This window comes from Ornithodoros turicata, chromosome 1 (genome assembly GCF_037126465.1).
Source record: "Ornithodoros turicata isolate Travis chromosome 1, ASM3712646v1, whole genome shotgun sequence".
NCBI classification, from domain to species: Eukaryota; Metazoa; Arthropoda; class Arachnida; order Ixodida; family Argasidae; genus Ornithodoros; species Ornithodoros turicata.
This window is the reverse complement of record NC_088201.1, coordinates 2,619,435-2,641,885: the sequence shown is the minus strand read 5'-3', so window position 1 is coordinate 2,641,885 and position 22,451 is coordinate 2,619,435. Positions and strand designations below refer to the sequence as shown.

Genomic DNA, 22,451 nt, shown 5'->3' with positions numbered 1-22,451 from the left:
AATAAATCGTGTTTATTAAACCCTTAAATTTGAAATGTGCATTTATTTCGTTGAATCTTCTGTAACACGTCGGCCTAACTGTTACTTCGCTTCTGCTGCATGTACACCGTGTACCTGTATCTCTTGTAGCATCGGCTACTGCAATAAGCTGTATCTGTTTGCAGTTTGCTTATGTGTACAATAATGGATGTAACGTTGTTGTTCAAAGCGTGCGTGAAGACTTTGAGGACTCGAAATAAAGCTCTGGGAGTCGTTCACGACACAGATCGCACCGTAATTTTAAAACCACGGCAGCCACCGTCCGATTTCAACTGCAGGGCTCGTGAAATAGTGAGTTTACGCGACTTAAAATTCAGTAGTATTGGTATCTGTCATTATCAATGCATCATTGTACTTTATTTTAAGGAATTAACAGCATAAGCGTGGCACTGTTCCTCTTTCAGAATTCAAGTATTTCTAAAATGAAAAACTTCCTGAAAGAGCATCGGAATGCCTATATCAACTCCACGTAATTGTTTTCACTTCTTGTTCCTGTTTACTTTCTTTATAAGAGTGAAATGAGTTTTCACGAGGATAGCTGACGCAAGCATATATGAACACCGATCACTGTGCAGGTTGCAAGCGTTTGCCGCTTTTTAACCCGTGTCATTGTTCCAGGCATCTAATGTACGAAGCGTCACAGATGACTGACGACGAGAGAGATCAAATTGACAAAGAAGCCCAGCAGTTTGTATTTCAGTGTCGTGAAATTATTAAGAACCTCAGGAAAGAGGGTAAGCTTAATGGACAGTTAAATTCCAATAGTCTCCAAACATGGACTAATTGTAAATTTGTAGCTATTAATATATACAGGGTGTTTCTCGAGGTGTGGGCCTAAATTTTCCAAAATTCGTGGTTCATTTTTGCTTCGAAAACTGCGTTGCATATCGATATCTGCTGTATGAACTAGTACTTCGACATAATATTGTTTTAATAGCCAGTGCCAGCCTTAATAAACTTTCCTAATGAACTTTATTAATTAATAAAAATCGGCTGGTGGTCTAAATTAGAAAGTTGTAGAGTAGAGCCCTGAGGTCTGAAATCTTGAAAAACGGAAACCGTTGTGAGCCTTCCTGAGCTGTAGCGTGAAAGGGGCAAAATTGCAAAATCTTTGTCATTTCCTCGAGCACGAGGAGGTGTGGTAGTGAGAGAGCCACGAAACACAACCAGACAGTCCTGTGCCCTACCACATTCTCATGCCCAAGGAAATGATACACGCCAGGTTGCTTGCCTTTTAATGCTTTGCTCGTAGCAGGGTTTTTGTGTGTCCGGCGGAGTTCCATTCTACGTGCGGACGCTTTTTCATATCCCCTTTGCTGTGACTCAGTCTCTTAGTCAGTGAGGCACTCCACTTTGTGCTGCTGACAAAAAGTGTCGCCGTGCACTTCTTCCAGTTTCTCCGTTATCTCACCCTACTTTGTAAATATGAAGTTACGTGAACGACAACGAAAAGGTTTACTTTTGATTTCATTGCATTACAAAGTGGGAGTACATTACGCATAGTGGAATGGCAGCAAATGCATCGACAGGGACCAAACGCATCAGAGAGGAGGACATAAAGTGGCCTCTCCTAAAAACGAAACTTTGCAGGACGCGCGAAGACTTTGCGTTTTTTTAAATCTCTCATAGTGCAGCGTATGAGCTTGCTGCGGTTCCCATGTTTTGCGGGTCAGAGAGCTCGGGGCTCTACTCTACAACTTTCTAAGTTAAACCATTGACCCATTTTTGTTAATTAACGAAATTAATTACGAAAGCTCATTAGGGGCTGGCGCTGGCTGTTAAAACAATATTAACAACAACTTTATCGCGAGATGATGAATGGGGAGTTTCATCGCCAGGGCCGGTTCCGAAAGCGCCCGAAATAAAATTTAAAAGTTTGGATGTTTGTTCAATTAATGAGCGTATGCCAATGAGCCGTTCACAGCTGCGTTCTTGGCCCATGGCTCAGGGATGCTGACTTAAAAGAAAGCTTTTCAATAGCACCACCTGGTACTATTCAACCCGGGGACCTTCGTGAAACACCCGGTATAATATATTATATTTTTTTTATGTGTCCAGAAACAACTGTTACATTTCTGTGAACAAATTCACACGTGCAGAAGGTGAATACGATGACTTTCTCAAACTTAAGAGTTGAAAGATTAGTGACGTATTTTACGTGACATTTGGACTGGTTTGAATACTTAGTAATATGCTCTGGAAATACTTGACACACGAGTATGTGAGACAAATCTGATACCATGTTATACCACTTTCATTTTTGACAGTTCGAAACCAGTCCTTAACGCCACAGCAACTGGATCACCATGAAGGAATTATTATGTTATTAGAGGCTCACTTGAAAAGTAAGTTGCAATCTGAGTCAGTCCAGGGGATTGGATACAGGAAGTGGGCTACATGCACAAAACTAAAGGGCCACCATGGAAGTTGGTACTTATTCTGTATAATAAAACGTGACAAAAGGGCTCATAATAATAGTGCTACTAATTCTTGAAGGAAGTGACAGTTTGGAGCCGAGTTAATGCTCGGGTGATGCAACCATTGAGTGCACTCAGCATTTGTCTTCTAGCAATGGCACAGGTGTGATATTGATATTTTTCCAGATGGACGTAATTTAGGCTTTAAAAAATCGCCATATATTATTGGATATCAATAAATATAGATATATTTACATTATTTTCCCACCTAATTTATTCCGTTGTAATTGACGTGTCCGATATAGTGTTCTCCTTAAATATCGTTTCTCTGTGTCAATTTCCGTGAACCCCGGAAGCTCCCGTGACTGAAACTTGAGCTGCCACGACCTGCGTTCGCTCATCCTTGGTATCCGACTGTGCCTGACATCTCATCATTGGCATCGGATTGCCAGAGGGTAGAGCTGGCAGCTATCGTCGTCACCAATAGGCTCAACAGATAATGCAACCTCAAAATAAATAATCAAATGATATAAATGAAAATCAATAACACGTACACGCAATTTGTACGACATCTGGCTCACCTGACCTTCTTTTGTGAATCCACCATTGTGTAGTAGAAGTCCTGCTGACCCGGTCACAGGATCATAAGTTGAGAACCACAGCTCTATGTGATTGCAACATAAAGGTAATGTCTACTTGTTGAGAAATTTAACGAAAAAATACAACGTTGCTCCTCTGAGGTCCTCCAGGATACCACGAGACAGCCGTTGCTAGGTGATAGATGCTTGCACGATGTATGTTGATGTCACCTGGTCTTGGAGGAAGTGAAACCTTAGCTGGTTCATTTTCAAAAATTAGCGCACCTGTGTAATGTTCGCTGAAGGCACTGACATTTTGCGTGCTGAATATTGGGGCATATATAGGGCGGTACTGGGACCAAGTGCAAAAAATGGGAACGTGAGTCAGTTAGCTCCCCGTCTGAGAGCGCTACAGTGAAGTGGTGCTTTTTCATTTGTTACTACACATACATTTCTGTATCACCTTGTCTTTACGGGCAGGTGCCTGCAGGATGTTCACTGAACAAAAGGCGATACGTGTCAAACGAGCCTACGATAAGCAGAAACTGTGAGTTGAACTTCATTTTTTTTGTTAATTTCTATCTGTAACGACAATTGTACACAATATAGTAAGGTTGGTACGTTGAGGTGGGAAAAAATCTGTAGTACTAAGACAGCTTGACAAGTCCCTTCCGGGGTACAGCCAGGCAATCAACGACATTCACTGTCTTTGTCAGTTCATGAATCAAAAGAACCAAAAATCCAAGTATGGATATTGAGCACCTCAAAACAGTAATCACTATTTATGTTCTGGTGCAGTTGTAGGATATATACCACTATGCGGGCCTGACGTCGCGTTCTAGCAGTGGCGCTGCAGTCAGCAGATCGTCTGCTTGCTGTGGGCAAAACAGCAATCAGTTGGAGTGATTGGAATTCCGCAAAACCGTGCATCCTTCGGGTACACGACTCGATGGAGAAAGGGTGCGAAATCACTTTTAATCAGTTTCTGCACGACGCAGAACGAAGAAATCGCTTGACCGTTGCAGTTAAACGGAAAGATTCCCTGACTCGGCCTTTGTGAGATTCCCTCGCGATACCTGCGTACAAGTAAATGACTGTCACACGAATCGGTGCACGGTAGCAAATTACCGCTGTTTTCAGAAATGCCCGGACCAAACAGCTAGCCTAAGGTGAAGTAATTGTATGCTTCCAGTGACTTGTATGCTTCCACAGTGAAGTGGCTCGGCAAAAATATTAGATAAACTACAACACAGTTGTGATCGGCAGCATGTTTTGTGGCTGGGCCGTCGAGTTGTCGATGTGCAGCGCAAAGGTATCGTCATGTTGTATACCATTTCTTAAACAAGTTCGTCTTGTAGCGACACTTATCTGATTCCTTCAGAGCTCTAAATTATTCGGGTATTGTGGAAGGAGACGGCCGAGAGCGTTGTAGCAGTGCAACACAGCCGACGTTGCACTTGCAGAAATGCTGCGTTGCATGCTGCGTTCAGTGTGTTTTGCCCACACCAACCCCGCGCAGATGGCGCCCCTTGTTTGTAAACAGTAAAGTGGTCTAAGTTTAGAATGTGGAACCTAGGAAGAGATCGGATGTATGCGCAATATATGGCAAACCCGCTACCGCTCGTAAAATGTTTTTTTTTTTTAATGTTATCAAATTCTTTGTAGACTTTTTTCTGTCCTGTACTCCATACCAGGTGACAATACATAGCGCAGGTGTGAGTGGAAGAGTGTATTATAAAGCACTAGCTTTTGTCGAATCAGTAAAAGGTAACTTTTCCGCAAGATACCAAGGACTTTGCAGAGTTTAGTTCATAGATAATCTGTACGGTGATTCCATACCATGTTTTCGATGAAAAAACACGCCGAGGGTTTTGACATGTGAGGTCAAACTCATTTCTGCGTTATTTAGTCGCGAGGCATTTGGTTTGGCGCATATTGTTTGTTTGGGACGAAATAGGACGGCGTTAGTTATACTGCAGTTTATTTCTAAGCAGTTTGACTGTGATGTGCATGTATGCACATCATGCACTGCTTGCATCATGCACTGATGATGGCTGTGCATGTAACTTAATGAGAGTCCTGTTTGTGGTGGCTGCGAGAGCATCAACAGATGCTCCTGATAGAAAGAGGCTTGTGTCGTCCGCATACATTACATATGCTACCGTAGGGTCAATGTTTACTAAGTCGTTTATATACACGTTAAACACTAACGGACCCTAGATGCTGCCTTATGATACGCCATGCTGGATGCTTTTGGCAGGCGACAACTCTTTCTCAATACATACATTCTGGGAGCAGTTGCTAAGGTAATTTCTTATTAAATCAAGTGTAATACCCCTAATTCGATAGCAAAACAATTTATCTATTAAGGTTACACGGTTAATTCGATCGAATGCCTTTGAAAAATCTACAAAGATACCAAGTGTTAGTTTTTTTCCCCTCAATGTTGCTCAATAAGATGTCTTCCTGATGCAGTAATGCTGTCTTGGTGGACTGACTGCTCCGAAATCCAAACTGGGGATTTGGGGACAGTAGTTGACAAAAAGTCAGACAGTGCCAGGGATGAAATGCACACTTCTCTGATTTCCATTAACTACTATCTGAAATTTGTCTCTCTGTCACTGTGAGTTGCTGTGTGAATATGCGTGAAACAAAAGGAAATGACAAGAGTAAATGTGTGTCCGCATCTTTCGGGACAAGCTATGCTGACGTATGTGAAATGGTAGCACTGGTTGAATACCTGCTGGTTGACTTCTTGTTAACTGCCATCTTTGAGATCATTGCTTGGGCTTTGTCTGTTATCAAAAATTCCTACTACTCCACCCAGCTCACTACTACTAGCTCACTACAGCTCCTACTACTCCAGCATTATTGGCTTATTATACCTCTTATGAAAGTTTATAAATTTTTTAATGATGTCACTTTCGTCACATAATGACTTCTAATGGACCTTCATCGTAAATCTTTGGAACATTGGGTTTAGGCTCTACGTAGTCACTTTACATTTTTAAGATGGTCACTTTATATTTTTAAACTATTTCACCGTCCCGATTGATTGACATAGCTGCTTTTGCGCCAACAAACCTCCAGTCGTCGTCGTCACTTTCCACACTTGTGTTTTGTTTACCTGTAGTACTTCATGGCCTCCAGACTTTCACGCTTTAATGTATGATGTAGTAGCACGTAGTAGAGTATGTAGTGCCATGCATAGACTATAGTGGTGTACGGAAGTACCATTTGAAAATGACGTCTGCTTCCTGTTTAACGATAAAGTTTCCCGTTTATTTTTCTCGTAAAATCTTTCAAGCTCAACAATGAAAGGAAGAGTAATTTTTGCACCTGCAACGTTGCGCAACTAGACAGATGTGTTGGGTGGCCACTATAAGTCGGCTCAGCTGCTGGCCCTCCCTTAGCTTCTGACATTCCTGCCGATTGTAACCAGACACACGTCGATTCAGAATCCTGTTTCTTTAAAAAAAAAACACTCAAATGTTCCAATGGGAGGTCACGACTGGAGCCCGAAACCAAGAAGAAGCCTCCACCGCAGCCCGCTGGAGGTGAACAAGTTTCTTCCAATCAGACTGAGAGTTCACCCGTGGTCACATCTCCTGCCGGCGATGTTCCAGATCTCTTTGGACTCGAGGATTGGAATGAGGAAGCGCTGCCTGTTTCTTACGAGGAGTTCCAAATGGTACGACAGTCCCACTTCTGGTTCTCTTCTTGGTTGCTGTCTATCCTTCCGTGTTTTGCTAGGCTCGGATCTCGTCCAAAGGAACGGAAAACTGTCCAGTAATAGACGTATTCCTTCCAGTTTGAACAGGAAAACAAGAAACTGTATGAAGACCTCAACTCTCTCTCGGATGAAGTCAAGTACGTGGCTGCGTTTTTGTCATCCCTATTGTTTTGTTGGCACCGTTTGCTTAGAGACGTGCGCGTATACAGCATAACACTGAAACAGACTTGTACGTAACTTAAATACTCTAATCAAGTTATGTATCTTAAGTACTTTTCTGAGAACTTGGTATCTTACAAATACTTACCTTGAATACCTTTTGGTTCAAGGTACGGTAGGCGACACGGTTGTCTAAAATCAGAACTCCGCGGTTTATTGCGTCTCAAATCTCCAGGTGTTGCGAGACTATTTCGTTCGAGTAATAAACACGTGCTGCACCTGGTCCACCTTCGAATATAATATCAGCACAACACTTTCAAGTGCAGCCGAGGTGATTCTTGTTTGTTTGTTTTCTGGTGCTACGCGAAAGGGAACCAATTCCCTGTCTAGGCGAGAACACCAGGACAATATCACAAGGTTACACGCAAAGTAACACAAAGTAAAACGCAAAAAAAAAATAAAAAAACACAGTTAAAGATGCACAAGGAGGGAATAAAAAAAGAGTAATGTGATCATTGCATCAACGTCCGCATTATGTTTTTCTTGAACACAGCAAGAGAAACATTAGAAAATTGGTTACAATATTCATTGTAATACTTAGCTACTAACACACTTATCTTATCATAAGAGTAGTTAGTACGGCCAGTGGGAACTCGTAATTTATATGAATGTCGGAGAAGATAAGGCACAGAGTGAGCACTTAAACTGAAGGATGAAAAAAAGGATTCTCGATTTTCAGACACTCCACAAAAGATCATCACTAACAACTTGTAGGTAAAAAGCTGCGTCACAAGGTAATATGGGACGGGGGAGTACAGACAGGCGATTTTGATTGATTGATTTGATTTTGATTGATACTGACAGGCGATCCCCAACAGTACAAGCCTGCAGTGAAATAAGTTATAAGTTTACAGTTCTAGGGTGTTTCTTTTAGACTGCTTCGTTAAAATGGCTGAGGAAAGGAAAGCACCGAATTGTTTAGTATGCACAAGAGCGGCCCTGCTGGTTGCATTCCCGATTTGGATATCTCTTTTTGACTTGGAAATCTTGGTGTCATTTTCAATGGAAATCTCCCTCTTCAACACAGCGGTTAATTTCGTTTCACTATTCCTGAATGAACATCGTTTGCTGCTTATCCCTTAACCCGTTCGTTTAGACACCAGGACGTCTGACCTACAATACCGAAAACTGCAGGCCGAGGGACATTCATACACTACATTTCTCTGACAAACGACAAAAAAAGGTCCTATGAAAAGAAAATTCCTCCAGTACCTAAAAGTGAAGACGTAAAATGATGGAGGAATACAAAGACAAAACACGGTGAACGTCGTACTTTCAACCTTGGTTATAAAGAATGGCCAGAAAAAACAAAAAAAAAAACACACAAGATCAACAGCGCCCTCCAGCACCCAATACGACTTGCACAACTTTTCCGTCGATCCAAACAATGGCAAACACCCACAAACCCCAACATACACAGCCAGCTGCAAATGTTGCCCAAGGTTCGCTTCTTTGTTCTTATGTTCCCGGAGATGCTCATTTATGCACCGGCCCATCTCCCCTATTTAAGATCTCCCACAGGAGAGAGGGACCCAGTACACAACACCCGTTCCGCACGGTACCTGCTTGTCTCGGTGCTCCACCCGGCAGCTTACCTTGCGGGAGCGGCCACCCACAAGAGCCAGCAATGAGGACAACTTGCCCCTCACACTAAAGACAACATTAATTCTGCGTTTTTCTCCTTCCATTTTTTAGCCTATGTGAAGCGCCATGAACATGGCATGCCTACTATAGGACGCGAAGTGTCAACCACCTCAGGCTGGTGTCCACCAACGTCAGTCAAAGTTGACCGTGTTTTTTATCTTTGTATTCCTGTGTCGTCGTTACGTCTTCGGTCGTGTACCAACCGGCCACTTTTGTTGCTTATTTATGTACCTAAAACACTCGCATTAAGTGAGACATTGAGGGCAAGCTCCCTTAGGGACCACTGGAGGGCATAGTTGGGCACTTTGGGCCGCGGAACTCGCGTCACCTGATAAGGCACGAGCTCCGCTGCAGGCTACGAACTCGTGAAGGTCGACATGGCGTATTGCCGAGCTGGATCATGCTGCATATTAGCGCGCTTGTCGAATAACATCGTGGGTTATTTTGCCCATCTCTGGCCACGGGTGATCTGGTGAGTGCGCTAATATGCGGCACGATCGAGCTCAGCGTTACGCCACGTCGACCTTCACGTGAGTGCGTAGCACGTGGCTGAGCTCACGCTTTATCGGATGATTGTGATCGTGAGTTCGACGATCCGAAATGCCGAGCTATGCTGCTATGGACACCCGCATCTTTTTATGCTGTCGTCTGTGGGAAAATCCCTGGAAAAAATGTCCGGATGAGTCAAAGAGGAAGACCACGGGCAGGCTTCAAAAAGTGCTCCTTTTTTTCTCTCTGTCCTCTCGAGCTTTCAGGCAATCCACCTCTTCTAAATAAAGAATCCTTTCCAGAAACATCGAAGGCCATGTCATGGAAATCTCCCAGTTGCAGAAGGTGTTCACAGAAAAGGTGTTAGAACAAGTGAGTGCGGCTGGGGGAATCTTTTAGACACATAAAGGCTTCTTTTACGATCTCTTTTTATATTTTATAAACATAATAGCGATAGCACGCGATCGGATCGCGGGAGCAGGGATTAACCTTGCAGACGCCAGTCCTGCCTGATTTGTCCTGTTCTTCATTTTGCCCAGTTTTCGCTTCATCTTCAAATGCCTGCTTTGCAAGCTTTTTTTGTTGAGCAGTCGAATAACTACCGCACCGGTAGATAAGCCGCAGAGCGCCTGTGAGAAAAAAAAAAAAATCGTGCATAAGCCACGGCTAATACGCGTGAAGTTACGGTAGTTGATAAAAATCTCCATATTTATGGGGTGATCCACTAAAGGAGCGTGGAGGAGTAGAAATTAGGATTATGATCTCTGAGAGGGAAGAACAGAAAAAGGCAATTCCGGTGCACAGCTCAGAAAAGCCCTCGGTTTTTCTTTATTTATTTTCACCACTGTATTGGGCAATAAAAAGTGGTAGACTGACCCGACGTCCCAACATGCGAGGAGTAGCTAGGGGGAAATTGCTGCCTCTGTGCACAGTGTTGTCGAGTAATTTTCTCAGGAAATTGCCACTTGAGAAAGGAAATATTTTGTGTATACAACATAAACGCAAATGTTGTCCTTGTGCCTCCTCGGTCGAAGTAGGACTTGTACAAACCTGACCAGGGCCCTGTCCATAAATGTTTTTTGCTATGCCCACCCCAGACCAAAGTTGACCACGTACTACACAGACTTCACGGGGAGGAACGGTGCGCACGTGGGCGTCCAGACAGTCGTGTTTCGGAAGAAATATTTTGCGTGGCAGTTTCTGAAGGTAGTATATATGTTGATGTAGCGTGCTTCCAAGTGTCTTCCTTGCTGCTTCAAATGTAGATTTACCCGTTGATAAACTTGTAGTGCAGCGACCGTGCATTTCATGTCGGGTTTTCTGCTCTTCATTTGTCTGAGGATGAAGGCCACGCGTGCACGAACGACTTATATTGCTTTTCTTATTGGTGATTCTTTGGATGTTTGTACCACGACCTACTAGATTAAAAACGACCATGTCATGGCACCCCTTCCCAGCGCCGCATTTTTGGAAGGTAGCGGTGGCGCTACTCATCGTCCCAGTTATTGCTTCCTCAACTTCTACAATACTTTATACTTCAGCTTACCTTAGTATTTCTGTACAAGCGGTGGATATTCCACAGATGTTTCATTCCGCGGTCAATTATCATCATCATTCTACGCGTTTTCATAGCAGCTATTGCTGTCGTCTGCTACGGTAGTCGTACGTACGCTTCTGCTCGTTCAGAATTCAAATTACCATCGTCCAATCGTAATGCAGATCTCGCGTGCTGATGAGTAGCGCCCCTAGTGGATCGTGCGGATGGGCTCCTCATAGGGGTTGCCGATTATGACATGGCCATTATAATCTAGTAGGTTGTGGTTTGTACATATTCTGCTGATATAAGATTGCCATGTTGGGATGAGCTTACCTGAACATCCTGGCTTCGGAAAGATTTCTATCATATTTATGAGTCTTCAAGTCAGATGGGTTTGCCCCTAATCAAATGGTGAATCGAGTACAAACTCCAATAAATAGCTAAAGGGGTTTGGATTTGTTATAAATTCTGCTTTTATGGCCGATATCTTAATTTGAAAATGACAGTTCCATGGGTGTCTATGTGGGCAGCAGGAGCAGTCATGACCATGGGCCCTTCTTCCTGGATTGTAAAAACACTATTCTATGACTTGATGACACGTGTTTGCCAATTCACTCAGTATAGTGACTGCCATTTGTTTTGTGCCTGCAAAAGCAGTATGACGCCGCTGCCAACCCACTGCCAACCATGTTGCCATGCTGCCATGGGCACACACAGTGTGGAATAACACATTGTTTGTCACTGAACTGTTCTCTCTGGACAGAAAGTTATGTTGCTCTGCAGGATGAAGAAATGGTACGTGTTGCCAACACACTAGGTAGAGCTACGGAGAATGTGAAAGATGGGAACGAAGAATTACGGCAGGTAAGCAACAATGACTCATTCAAGGGGAGCTTCTTCGATATCCGAGCTGACACGTACCCGGCACAGACACCCGTAGAATCGCTGGCATGTCGAATTGGTCTTTGTGATTACATACAGAAGCTATAAGCTGCTCCGCACTTTTTTCTGCTAATGAATTTCGAAGGTTGATATTTTGCCAGCCTCAACCGATCACAGCGCTCGCGGACGTCCGTGGAGAGAAGTATCGGGAGGCTGCTGCGTAGAAGTACCACGTGGTGCATTACGCGGTATATTTGAAGCAGGTTATTAATTACTATCGAACTACCTTCGAAAAATGATGACAGTTCTCGAGCATTTCGGTGGAAATATAGTTGGAACCTGCAGCAACGTCCACTCTCTATCCGCAATTCACCCTCTGCAGTGTTCATGTTGACGTTACGAACCTGCTTTTGGGATAATGCAGATACATCACAGGTACAGGAGGAACTGTTGCCCAAGTTCATCACTGCTGACTCACAGATGAAACAGTCAGTTTATTGCATACAGTTTTTACGCATTACATTGTCTGGGAGGCCCAGTAGAGCGAATGCAAACTGCAGAATGAAAAACTGTCTTTTTAGTGCATCGCTCGTTAACATGGCAATACTAGCGCAAGACCTTTTGGGGCGCAAATTATCGACAGAGAGAACGAAAAGTTCTAAATAAAAACGGCGAAACTGTTTATCACTTGGGCGCTGTTGGAACGATCTGGGCAGAGTTCGAAGTAACTCGTTACTGTAACTAAGTTCCTTTTTCTGGTAACTTGTAATTTAACTCGGTACTTTTGCGCAGTGGTGACTCTCAGAGGAACTCGTTCCTTTTTCGGGTAACTTTGCCAAAGTAACTTAAGCTATGTTCCAAGTTACTTTTAATTCGCTTTTCACTCACGTCCACATATTTTCTTGCTTTCTCTCCAGTTCTTTTATGGCATTTTATGCCATAAAACGTGATATTCAATCAATAACAGTACTCCATTCAGGGAGTAAGAACGCTGCCATTGAAATGAAGCTGCACCATTGTGCGCCCACAGGGAGTAAGATGCAAAGCGTTCAAATTGTGGCACATAAACGAAAAAGATCTAAGTATGTTGCACCTGTGTATTGCTATTTTGTGTCCAAAGTAACTTGGAAGTAACTCGTTCTTTTGTGTAAGTAACTCAGTAACTGCGAGTTACATTTCAGGCTGAAGAACTTCGCTACTAACTTAGTTACATTTTTCACACGGTAACTTAACTTGTAACGAGTTCTTTTTGACGGGTAGCTTGTCGATCTATGGATTTGGGTGCCTCAAAGATGGAGGCGATTGAAGTGAGGTTCAATATACCGCAAGGCAGTAACAGCGGCAAGCGTGTCTGACAGCGAGCGCGTCACAAGAATGTTCAGACGAGAATACTAGCTGGAAGAGCCCTGTCGTTTATCCCTCCTTGGCTTCGCACAGGCATAGTGCCAGTGCACGGCACGGCTTTTGAAGGCCGAACCAAGTTTTTCTAAACTCAAACTGATCAAAACTTATCAATGATCAACAATGAGTCAAGAAAGACTGGGCAACTTAGCAATACTCTCAATCGAGAGAGATTTCAAAATCGATTTCGGTGCCGTTATTGAAAAATTTGCACAAATCAAATGTCGGAGATTTTAAATAAATCTACGTACACTAGTTTCACCAGTGTCTTATGGCGAATTCGGGTGGTCATTTCGGAGCAACTTTTTGTGCCAGATCTCGAGCAGTCATGTTCGCTTGGTCAAAATGAAGCAAATCTCGCATGTTCGCGTGTCGCTAAAATCCGAGCGCTCGGAATTTGCTGGCTAGCACTTTTTTTGCCCGGTCTCAAAACGATCGAGCAGCAAATTGCTCAACTGTATCCGGTGTCGTCACATCCGCACTGCAACGGTGGCGAGTGCCCTCATTGGCCCGCATGTTGAAATCACGTGGTTTAGCAGACGACAGAACTCGAAGACTTGCGACCGCGACGCCCGTAGCGTGATCCAAGTACCTAAAACCGCTAGATTCCTAGCAATCATGTTCGGGTGGCAACGGTCACGTGATCCAGGTCGGTCGCCGACCTAGCAATTTCCGAGCGCTCGGCCGTTTTGCTACGAAATGACCACCCGAATTCGCTATTACTCTGCTTCTTGTGCCAGCAACAAGTTGGTGACCGTGTGAATCGACTTTAAAATATGCGCGATCGGAAGTAAGGGGCTCAATTACGAGGATGACGGTACGCTCGTTTCGTCCCGGGCGCTGGGAACGCACGCTGCTTGCTGGTCGGCATTGAAATGCGTGTAATACCCCGAACACGCGGGCTCGCTACGGGGTGTGCCAACAGTACCTAGAAGCTTATCCGACTATGACTGACATTTTTATCACAAGTAGGGTCAAACACAAGTATTATCTTCCCGTTATTATGACCACGTCACATGACCCGCAGAGTAGCCCCAGGGAGAGGCTACACACATACCTCAGGCAGAGGGTGACACACGTTGAAGTAGGGCACCAAGGTTTGGGATGACTCCCGATGTTGTTGACCTCGGAATTACTCGTAGCGCTTTTCGAACTGCCAAAGCGCTGTAGTGCTTAAAACAGCAGTGACCACGAGACCAGGTCACACTGTGCTGCTGCTGCTGCTGTTGTGCACAGAAGCGGTCTCCTAGGTCAGCGGATTGTGCGTTTCTCGTTAGTATGACAATTCGCTTTATGACCAAAATCTGCGGGAACAGTGGTGGTCATACTAACGAGGGTTCACTGTATTCAGAAACTATGCGTTGGGGGTCTCCCATAGGGATGTTATGGAACCAAAACCGGGAAACTTCCCGGGGCAGTAGGGCTCCTCCTCTCTTTCCTTCTTCCATGGTACATCCCGCCAAGTATGGCAAAGTCACCTCCTCTGTGGCTCCTGAGATCTCCATGGAGAACTCAGCTTGAGGCTTACCTGAAGCCCTTTAAGGCCCAAGTGGACCCTTGCTCATTTTATATGATTGGTGGTTTTGTCAGACATTCCTGAGAAGGGTGCTCATGTAATGATGAGTACCGTCGAAAAGGGCCTGCGCACTATATGTCGCACAGGGAGGCCCGCTGTTAAAACTGTCGATGCTGCTATGACGTCAATGAAAGAGGAACAAAGCTCGAAGCAGCTCACAAAGCTCACACGGACCTCCATTCGTGACATAGGGCACAGGCCTTGTGCTATCTAGGTGGCGTTGGTATAGCTGACTGTTGATGACATTACTCGATTAGATACCGACGGCTCAATCGTTAAACGGGCCCAGCCAAGTCTCCCTTTCTTTTTTTTGAAACGCAACCTACGCAGAAACTGGGGGAGTCGACACACGGGGGCATGAGGGAAATGAGACTGGGGAGTTGGGACACCCCTAGCTACAACTCTTTTACTGCTTTGCCATGGAGTTAGCTTTGGGGCACGACTATAACGGCGTGGAACGACGAAGCAATGGTTGCCATCGACAGCGAGTCTATGCCTTCTTGCTGAAAGGAGGTCGTGCCAGTGACACACGACAGCATCCCTTTCGCTCAACAGCGCTAGCTGAAACGTGACTGGACAGTAATCTACTCACGAACCTTTGTGAGGTCTTTATAAACTGCACTTATTAAATTAGCTGCAAAACGACTTCATTCGTTAAATAATTGAAATCGTCAAGTTATGCGTCCGAGGCTGCGCCTTTTCTCCCGCAACTCTTCCGCAAAGGCCCGCTTGCGAAAGGGAGTCTCTTTTATTGTGTGTCATGGCAAGCCGTTTGGAAGGCTGTCCTTCTTTGGAAAGGCTTTTAGGCTATCAGGGGTATAATTTTCACTTACCATCCCTTTGTTCTTACAGGCCATGAAGAATAATGCTGGCTTCCGGATTTCGCTGCTCTTCTTCCTTTTGGTGCTGTCGTTTTCCTTGCTGTTCTTGGATTGGTATAATCCATAAATGTGATACGAATAAATTATTTTGAAATTATACCCAACGACGTCTTGTGCCCACGAATGCAATAAGTCGAGGCTCTCAAGGTGCATCCTTGTTTGCGGAGCACCTAGTACGTACATGCATGCATGCATGCATGCAAGGAAGAACTGGAAACATGTTTCAGAACTTTAATCATCACTCGGTTAGTGTACACGTTTAGTGTTGCCAAGCACAGAACTGGAGAAACGAAAGTCTATGTTACAGAACTAGCTCCGGAAAGGGCGACTTCCTCGGCCCCGCGGTCGCAGGCTCGCAGGTTGGCGAACGGTTTTCGGACAGGGGCGGGCGCCACGCCACGGGGACTCTTGTTCCATCGGGGCCGACTTCCGATACACCACTGAGCTCTGCTACGTGCATCCAAGTACTTGACAACCATTGAGAATATAGCATTGAGAGCGGCATTCAGTCAGTTCAACACGTGTGGCCACCCAGAGTAAACAAAGCCTGATCGAAGGAAGTAAAAGAATCGTGATTTTTAACTGACGTCATTGCGTCATATGCAGCGCCACACAGTGGTGGTCACTGTGTCGTCTGCGAACGTGTTGCAGAAAGTGTGGTGGCGACACGACTCGAGTGATTTTGAATTTTAGAAAAAATCTTCACGGGAACAGTTCCGCAAAGGGTCAAGTGATTTGATTTTGAATTGAGCGGCATTCTGTGTTCTCAGCAAGGAAGACTGACTGTATGCGCTTCAATTACAATTTTACAACATACATGTGTTCTACATGTGTAAAAGTAAAAAGACGAGACGGCCCTCTGGAGGCGATAATGGAATGAGCACGCTTTGAAGTATCGTAGAGTCGAAACGGATTCCATAGCTCACCCGTTTAACCCCGTCTTGCAGATTTCTTCACCTGTTGTGTTGGAAGCGCTGACTTGATTATGTTACCAGAGCAATTTGTAAGGAAAACCTATATTTCTTAATAATGTGTGCTCAAGTACAGTTCATCTTGTTTCGCTACTATGTGTTTCTGTTCCTAGAAAAGCTGTCAAAGACAATTTCCTTTTATCCAGTAAGGATAGTTAATATCATAACACAGGGCTATGCGATTTACTCTCCTAATGGCCATTGTTTTTAACTTCCTGTGGTTCCTAGCAGCATTCAAGTTTATTAAGACTAAATCGGATTGATAAAAAAGCTTTTTCATCTAGGATATGTGTACAACCAGTTTTTTGAACTTTCTTACACCTTCGCTACGTAGCATGCAAGTTTAGACTTGAGCCCAACTGCCAAGGATAATGTGGCACGTCATATACGACCATAGAGGTCTGCTAAGAGGCTAATGTCCTCGTGCAATGTCCCAGGAGTAAGTCGTTGCATGTCAGGTGAGTGACGTCATCCGTTTCAACTCCCAACATAGTTTTCGTGGAGTCAACGAATGGTCCCCTGGCGTGACGCAGCCAGCCCCAGGCGGTTAGGCAGGGAGGCCGCGGCGGAGAGCTACACACGCTAGGAGACTACAACCCTCCTGGCATAGCAGCCCAAGGAACGAGGGTGCACGGAAACGCTAGCAGACACCGCTAAAGTGAACTCGTTGTATCGACCTTTTTTCTTCATGTGATCGGGCAGGGCCCACGTTAAGACTGGAGGGGAAGGGCTCTGGTCGTGGTCTACGGGATGACGAAGAGTGCTCGGGATCATGTGCAGGAGGGCGGGTGCTGCGAGTGAGTGCCTCACGGCCGGCCGTCTTCAGCCCCGGCCACAGTCCGTGCTGAACGTCGGCAGAACGTCGGCAGAACGGGTTTCCCCTTTGTCTACGCCACGGATCACAACGGGATATTTTTACCGTGGGAAAAATGAGAACTTCGTGGGAACCAGTGTTTCGGTCTGTTTCTGGCGTTACCTTTCACGTACCAGTTACCGTGTCGGGTGAACCAGAGCATGCTGTTGGGAGAGGCCAATGAAAATGAGCATTCCGGCCAAATTGATGGTCTGGCGTCGCACTGTTGACATAATTTCGATGGTATCGTCCTTTTTTTTTTGCTTATCAATGTAACATGAGACCTGGAGTGTTCCAGTTAACGTATCCACGAGCGGAGCAACAAATAAACTCGAGTTTGGACAATGAGGACGTCCACTGCATCGTAACTTTGTAGCGCTCGCGCGCGACGTCCAATAGAACGTCCAGCATGCACTGTGGGCGGGGCTTTCCAGAGCTCGTCCCTGGCACAACTCCCGGGGCTCTTCGGCGGACACACACACCGACGCTCTACGCGTGGAGGCACCACGCAACAGTATATAGTTGCTCTCTCTTTCTATGTATAGATAAATAGAATTACAACACGCGAAATGAGAAACAAGCTGAAGAAATTCGTTGTTTGAGCCGACCCTCGGAATCCCTCCCAGCGTGCGTACGATGGCGCGATCGTCGGCTCTCTCGCTATCACAATCTGGTGTCGTTGTCGGTGCGGCGGGAGCCACGCATTTAGCTGGAGGTGTCGCGCGAATATTGTGCCATTGCGGGATTTTCGTCGGGGACCAAGTCACACCACTGCTGGACACCACCGTCGGTAGCCAGGCTTAACCGTGTAGCGCATTATAATTGCTGGATCGGTGTATAGCCGGGTCGCACTGGATCAACTGACTGTTGGTAACCGATGAGCGCAGTACCAATATTACACCCCTGCTAGAAGCGTCCCCTTTGGCATCTTCCCCGTCTTGCTGGACCTGGCGAAGGACAACTGTAAGGCTCTATCTAGCAATTTGCGACAGAACACAAAGTTTCTGAACACGTACAGGGACGCTCCTGTAACTTTGTCATTCTCAATTTTCTCTCAGTTTACCGCCAACTTTCAGTAACTCTGTCCGTGTTTAGTCGCGAATTGGTGGATCTATACAACTCATTTGCTTCTTCTCCAACCGGAAGGCTTTGTGACGAGTCAATGTGGAACATCCGTCATTGCTGGATCTGCGTTTCTGGATCAGTGTCGTACCAGTTATCGTGGGACCAAAGTCGTGCCGTAGTTGAACTTCCTAAGCGACGATCCATTAAAAGCTTCTAGACTTTGTTTCTTCGAAGGCGGGTGCTCTGTCCTGTGGGAGCAAGAGTTGGCCAAAGCAACACGGAACCAACACTTGCACTTTACTGCTGAATCTCTGGACTCTCTCCAAATAAACCGCAGAACAATGTTCGTACCAGGCCGAAGCTGGGTACTCCACTTCATGATTCCACACGACGAGCTACTGACATAGCATTACAGCTCTGTCGCACGCACGATACCAATTTTATTTGCATCGCAAGACCGAGGGGTAAACAAAAGTCATCACCAAAAATTCGCTCTCCGTTGGAGAGGTTCGCCAAGTTTTTGTGGATTTACTTTAGCGGCTTTTAATCTGATCAAATCGATTGCGTGAAATTTGAGCCATATAATGGCACTCTGTACATGAACGTAATATGTATAGGGCCTGACTTTTTCGGGTTTGATTTTTGGCCAAATTCGGGGGGTAAATATCGGGCGATATTTTTCATTCGAAAATTCGGGTGTATTCGGGTTAAATCCCGTTACGGCATATTCTGTCGTCAGGAATTCAGGTGTATTCGGGTGATTTTTTTTTGTTTAATAAAAATTTGTCTTAACACGGAACTAATGTTTAATGTAATGTAATGTTTAATGTAATGTTAATGTAGCAATGTTATCAAACTTTATGTTAATGCACGCTTATGAGCGTGCCACGCGACCCGGATGTTTTCGGGTAGATTCGGGTTAAACCCGAATTTTACAGATTTCGTTCGGGGGGGGGGGGGGGGGGTAAATATCGGGCGGATGCGGATTTAACCCTAAAAAGTCAGGCCCTAATTATATGTAGAGCTTCCTGCTGCTTCGCAAGGCGGGCGTCCAGCAGAGGGATGACATTGGAGCAAATAGCGAGGGTTGGATCCCATTGTGTGTGTTGCATATGCCTCGGTCAATCAGAGGAGTCAGCCGCCGGGCTTCGACTAGGCACTTCTACCAACAGAAGGGCTTATGGTCTCGGAGCAACTCAACTACTGACGATGGCGGAGCACCCTTTTGGTTGCGTTTCTCTCTCTCTTCTACGCAGCGAATGGTCGTGTCTTCTTAGACGGGGACCCGACTCGAACCGAGCTCCCAAGTTGGCTGCTAAGGCGAGCGTAGACGGCAATCAATGCGACAACGAGCGAAAAAGAGTGGCCAAGAAGCCCCACCCGGTAGCGTAGTAAGTCTAGTCTGTGTTGCTCCAGGAAGTTAAGAAATGCATCCTTACCAAGAGGCCCACATTGCTGTCGGCAGCAACCAAAGAGAAGCCGAAAGAAACGTTTTATTGCTATATCGCGTCGGCGTCAGCACAGCGTAACCCCCTCGGCTCCATGTGCTCCCGCCACGTAGCTCGTCCACAGCTCGCTCGCCCCACTCAGGGGCTTTTTACATTGGGCTAGTGTTCACTCGGTGCCTTGTTGCATGGCAACAAACGTTTGCCTACATTTGCACCACGGGCCGTGGTCACTTTGTGCGATCGCACCCAGATTCTGCTACATGATCGAGGCTAGGGAAAGGTCGTTTCGTCATCTTGGTTGTTTCGCGGAGAAACAAGTTCTTCGAAGGCGTTACGAAAGCAACGGATTATGAGGAGGACTTGTGCTAAACTGTAGTCGCGTGGCTTGGATCGTATTGGTAGCCAGGTTTCCCCCCTCAATTAATGACTCATGTTTTGTACCATGCTACTGTCTGTAGTAATAGGTTGTGGTTTGTATATCATTGCAGTTCTGCCTCTTGGACGTTGGGGTAAGTGCAAACCATCTAGCTAGACTCTCTATACCTCTCGAAAGGGCGCCGCGGGAACATAACCTAGGTGGAGCCACTGAAATGAGGCTCACCAGGGGGTTGTCGCCTGTTTCGTTGCTCCTGTTTTGCAGTGATATACTGCAATATTGCTGTATTCGTCAGTGCAATACGTACCGCACAGAGTCCAAAGTATCCACGAGACACAAAGTAAACGATTCCACTTGGAAGAAGAAAGCAATTTGAAAAGGTGAAAGAAAGCGTCAATCGTACAATGGGAAATTTTAACAGAACGGTATTTTTAGGTGAGAAAACGTCTTCCATGGGCGACGCGCTTGACGTAAACTCACGAGGCAAAGCTTACGGAATATGAAAAGCATATGACCCCACATGACCCCAGAAAGCATGATCTCAAGGTGAATAGCCAACCTGACGCTATATGGAGGCGAACAATTTTTGGTAGAGAAAGTTTTATAAAACAGACGCCGCCGACCAATGGTACCTCCGCAAAATATGCCTATACAACAATATTAACAGGTAGGTGCTACCTTAACACACGACTATGTACATGAAAAGCGCGATTCCTACATAGCCACGCAGATTTCAGACACAGATATTTTCCGGAATTTTTTTTACCGTAGACAAGCTCAGTCGGTGGGACCAAAGTGTAGTCGTTTCTATGTCGTCATATCCATTGGATGTTGGCCTATGATTATTATCTATGATATAACACTGTGCGTATTGGAAAAGTATGTAAGCTCGTACCGGGGGTGTCTAGAAGGTGTCTGAAACGGGCTGTTGACGTTTAACAGAAAATGAACGATTCTCAGAAATAAGGGCTAGTCTCCTTTATCGTAGCAGGTTACTGAGGGGACGCTTTTACACCTGCAGAAAAGGCACACTTTGAAGGTACCTTGCCCTAGTAAGTCCCGCAGAATTGGAACAAAACGTGAATTGTGGAAAAGTCTGTACAGTCTATCACAAGACTTAGTACATCGCAAAACCTGCTCTGGACCAACCGCCCTGAGGGATTATGTGCCGTCAAGAGCTGAGACCTTGGCTCGATGTACGCTCACGTTAATCATGGTGCCATATTTGGGCCACAACTCCACTGAAACCGCGTCTGTTGGCTTTTCTTTTGCGAGCATTGTATGCCTCTAGTGACATTTGTACTTGAAACAAGTATATACGTGTCGGAGTAATGTACTCTTGAATAAGGCGTAAAGTATATATGGCAGCACTATTAAGAAGGGTTTCTCGACCGACTGTGCGTGCAATGGGAGATCCAGAGCAGGGGTCAATTGAGCTTTTCGAGTGCTTGTGACAACCAGAGCGAGCTGTGGAGAACGCGTCATCACCTGTGCTGGTTGAGCGTGCCGCGAACGCGCCATCGTACGCACGGATTGACGCGAAACGGACCAGCGGCCGAGGTTAGCGGCTGTCGGTTCCTTTCGCAGTGAGCCATATTGTTGGGATCATTGGGATGCGCCCTTGTTGCATAGCTCGAGGCCCTCACACTCACTGCAGGATGCATTTGCCTTCGATGCTAGACTTCAGCTCGTTCACTTGGGTCTCGATGGTGTTCTTCAACCCTGCCGAAGAGAGACACAACAAGTGAATGATAACACCGCCGTGATTCACATTCAAAAGGGTATGTCGGATAAATGGGAAACACTAGGGTTCGCAATCCCGATCCTATTGGATGGGAGACTTGCCCATCCACGCTATTGTAAATAGTGATACAGTACGCGTTTCCTATACCTATTGATTTATTCCTCCATGGTAACTATTGTTGTTTTGTCACCATCTTTTCATTTTCACTTTGAAACTAACCTACTGAAAAAGAACAGAAAAGAGGACAAGACGTGCAATATCATGTTCGTGCACTCTTGCACATCACAAGTGGAGTTTTCGTATAGGAGTTTTAACGCTACTTGATGGCTCTTTTCGGCTATCGTCTGTGTGGTGAGTTGTGTCAGCAGCTAACGTGTTTGTCATGTGTCTTGGTCGACGGTTCGTTTCCGGATTGCAACAGATATTTTTCACGGAAGGCACGCCTGAAAACACAGGTCGGTAAGATACCATTCTTTCCTTTTCACGCGTACTTATTCGTTTCCAAGAAGCCACAATTTGTTGTCCCAAAATCCCGTGATTTCTGGAAATGAGAAATAATGCCAGGATTTCGGGATTCTAGAATCCCGGGATTGCCTCT

The 22,451-nt window shown here is 45.4% G+C and overlaps 2 protein-coding genes across 13 annotated transcripts in view; one reads left to right on the top strand and one right to left on the bottom strand.

Annotated features, from left to right (window-relative positions):
* The first annotated feature begins 86 nt into the window (after window positions 1–86).
* On the top strand, window positions 87–15,495 carry LOC135377294 (syntaxin-18-like). The gene is made up of 10 exons (XM_064609612.1): window positions 87–330; window positions 444–508; window positions 658–773; window positions 2,307–2,384; window positions 3,515–3,581; window positions 6,539–6,725; window positions 6,846–6,904; window positions 9,422–9,491; window positions 11,440–11,520; window positions 15,368–15,495. Exons 1-10 carry the CDS (start codon window positions 172–174, stop codon window positions 15,461–15,463), a joined length of 978 nt encoding a protein of 325 aa, XP_064465682.1. The 5' UTR covers window positions 87–171; the 3' UTR covers window positions 15,464–15,495.
* A 118-nt stretch (window positions 15,496–15,613) lies between these two features.
* The window catches only part of LOC135377295 (complexin-like), a 495,185-nt gene continuing 488,347 nt past the window's right edge, over window positions 15,614–22,451 (bottom strand). For all 12 annotated transcript variants that reach the window (XM_064609614.1, XM_064609616.1, XM_064609615.1 and 9 more), the window contains one exon: window positions 15,614–21,831. In XM_064609614.1, coding sequence (XP_064465684.1) covers window positions 21,758–21,831 — 74 coding nt within the window. In that variant the 3' untranslated portion in view covers window positions 15,614–21,757. The remainder of the gene's footprint in view (window positions 21,832–22,451) is intronic.

Bases quoted from the DNA above. Each gene is read 5' to 3' on its own strand.
- LOC135377294 (XM_064609612.1), top strand. From the start codon at position 172: ATGTGTACAATAATGGATGTAACGTTGTTGTTCAAAGCGTGCGTGAAG. The intron at 331-443 runs GTGAGTTTACGC...TTCCTCTTTCAG, and splicing joins ACTGCAGGGCTCGTGAAATA to AATTCAAGTATTTCTAAAAT. The intron at 6,905-9,421 runs GTACGTGGCTGC...AATCCTTTCCAG, and splicing joins TCTCTCTCGGATGAAGTCAA to AAACATCGAAGGCCATGTCA.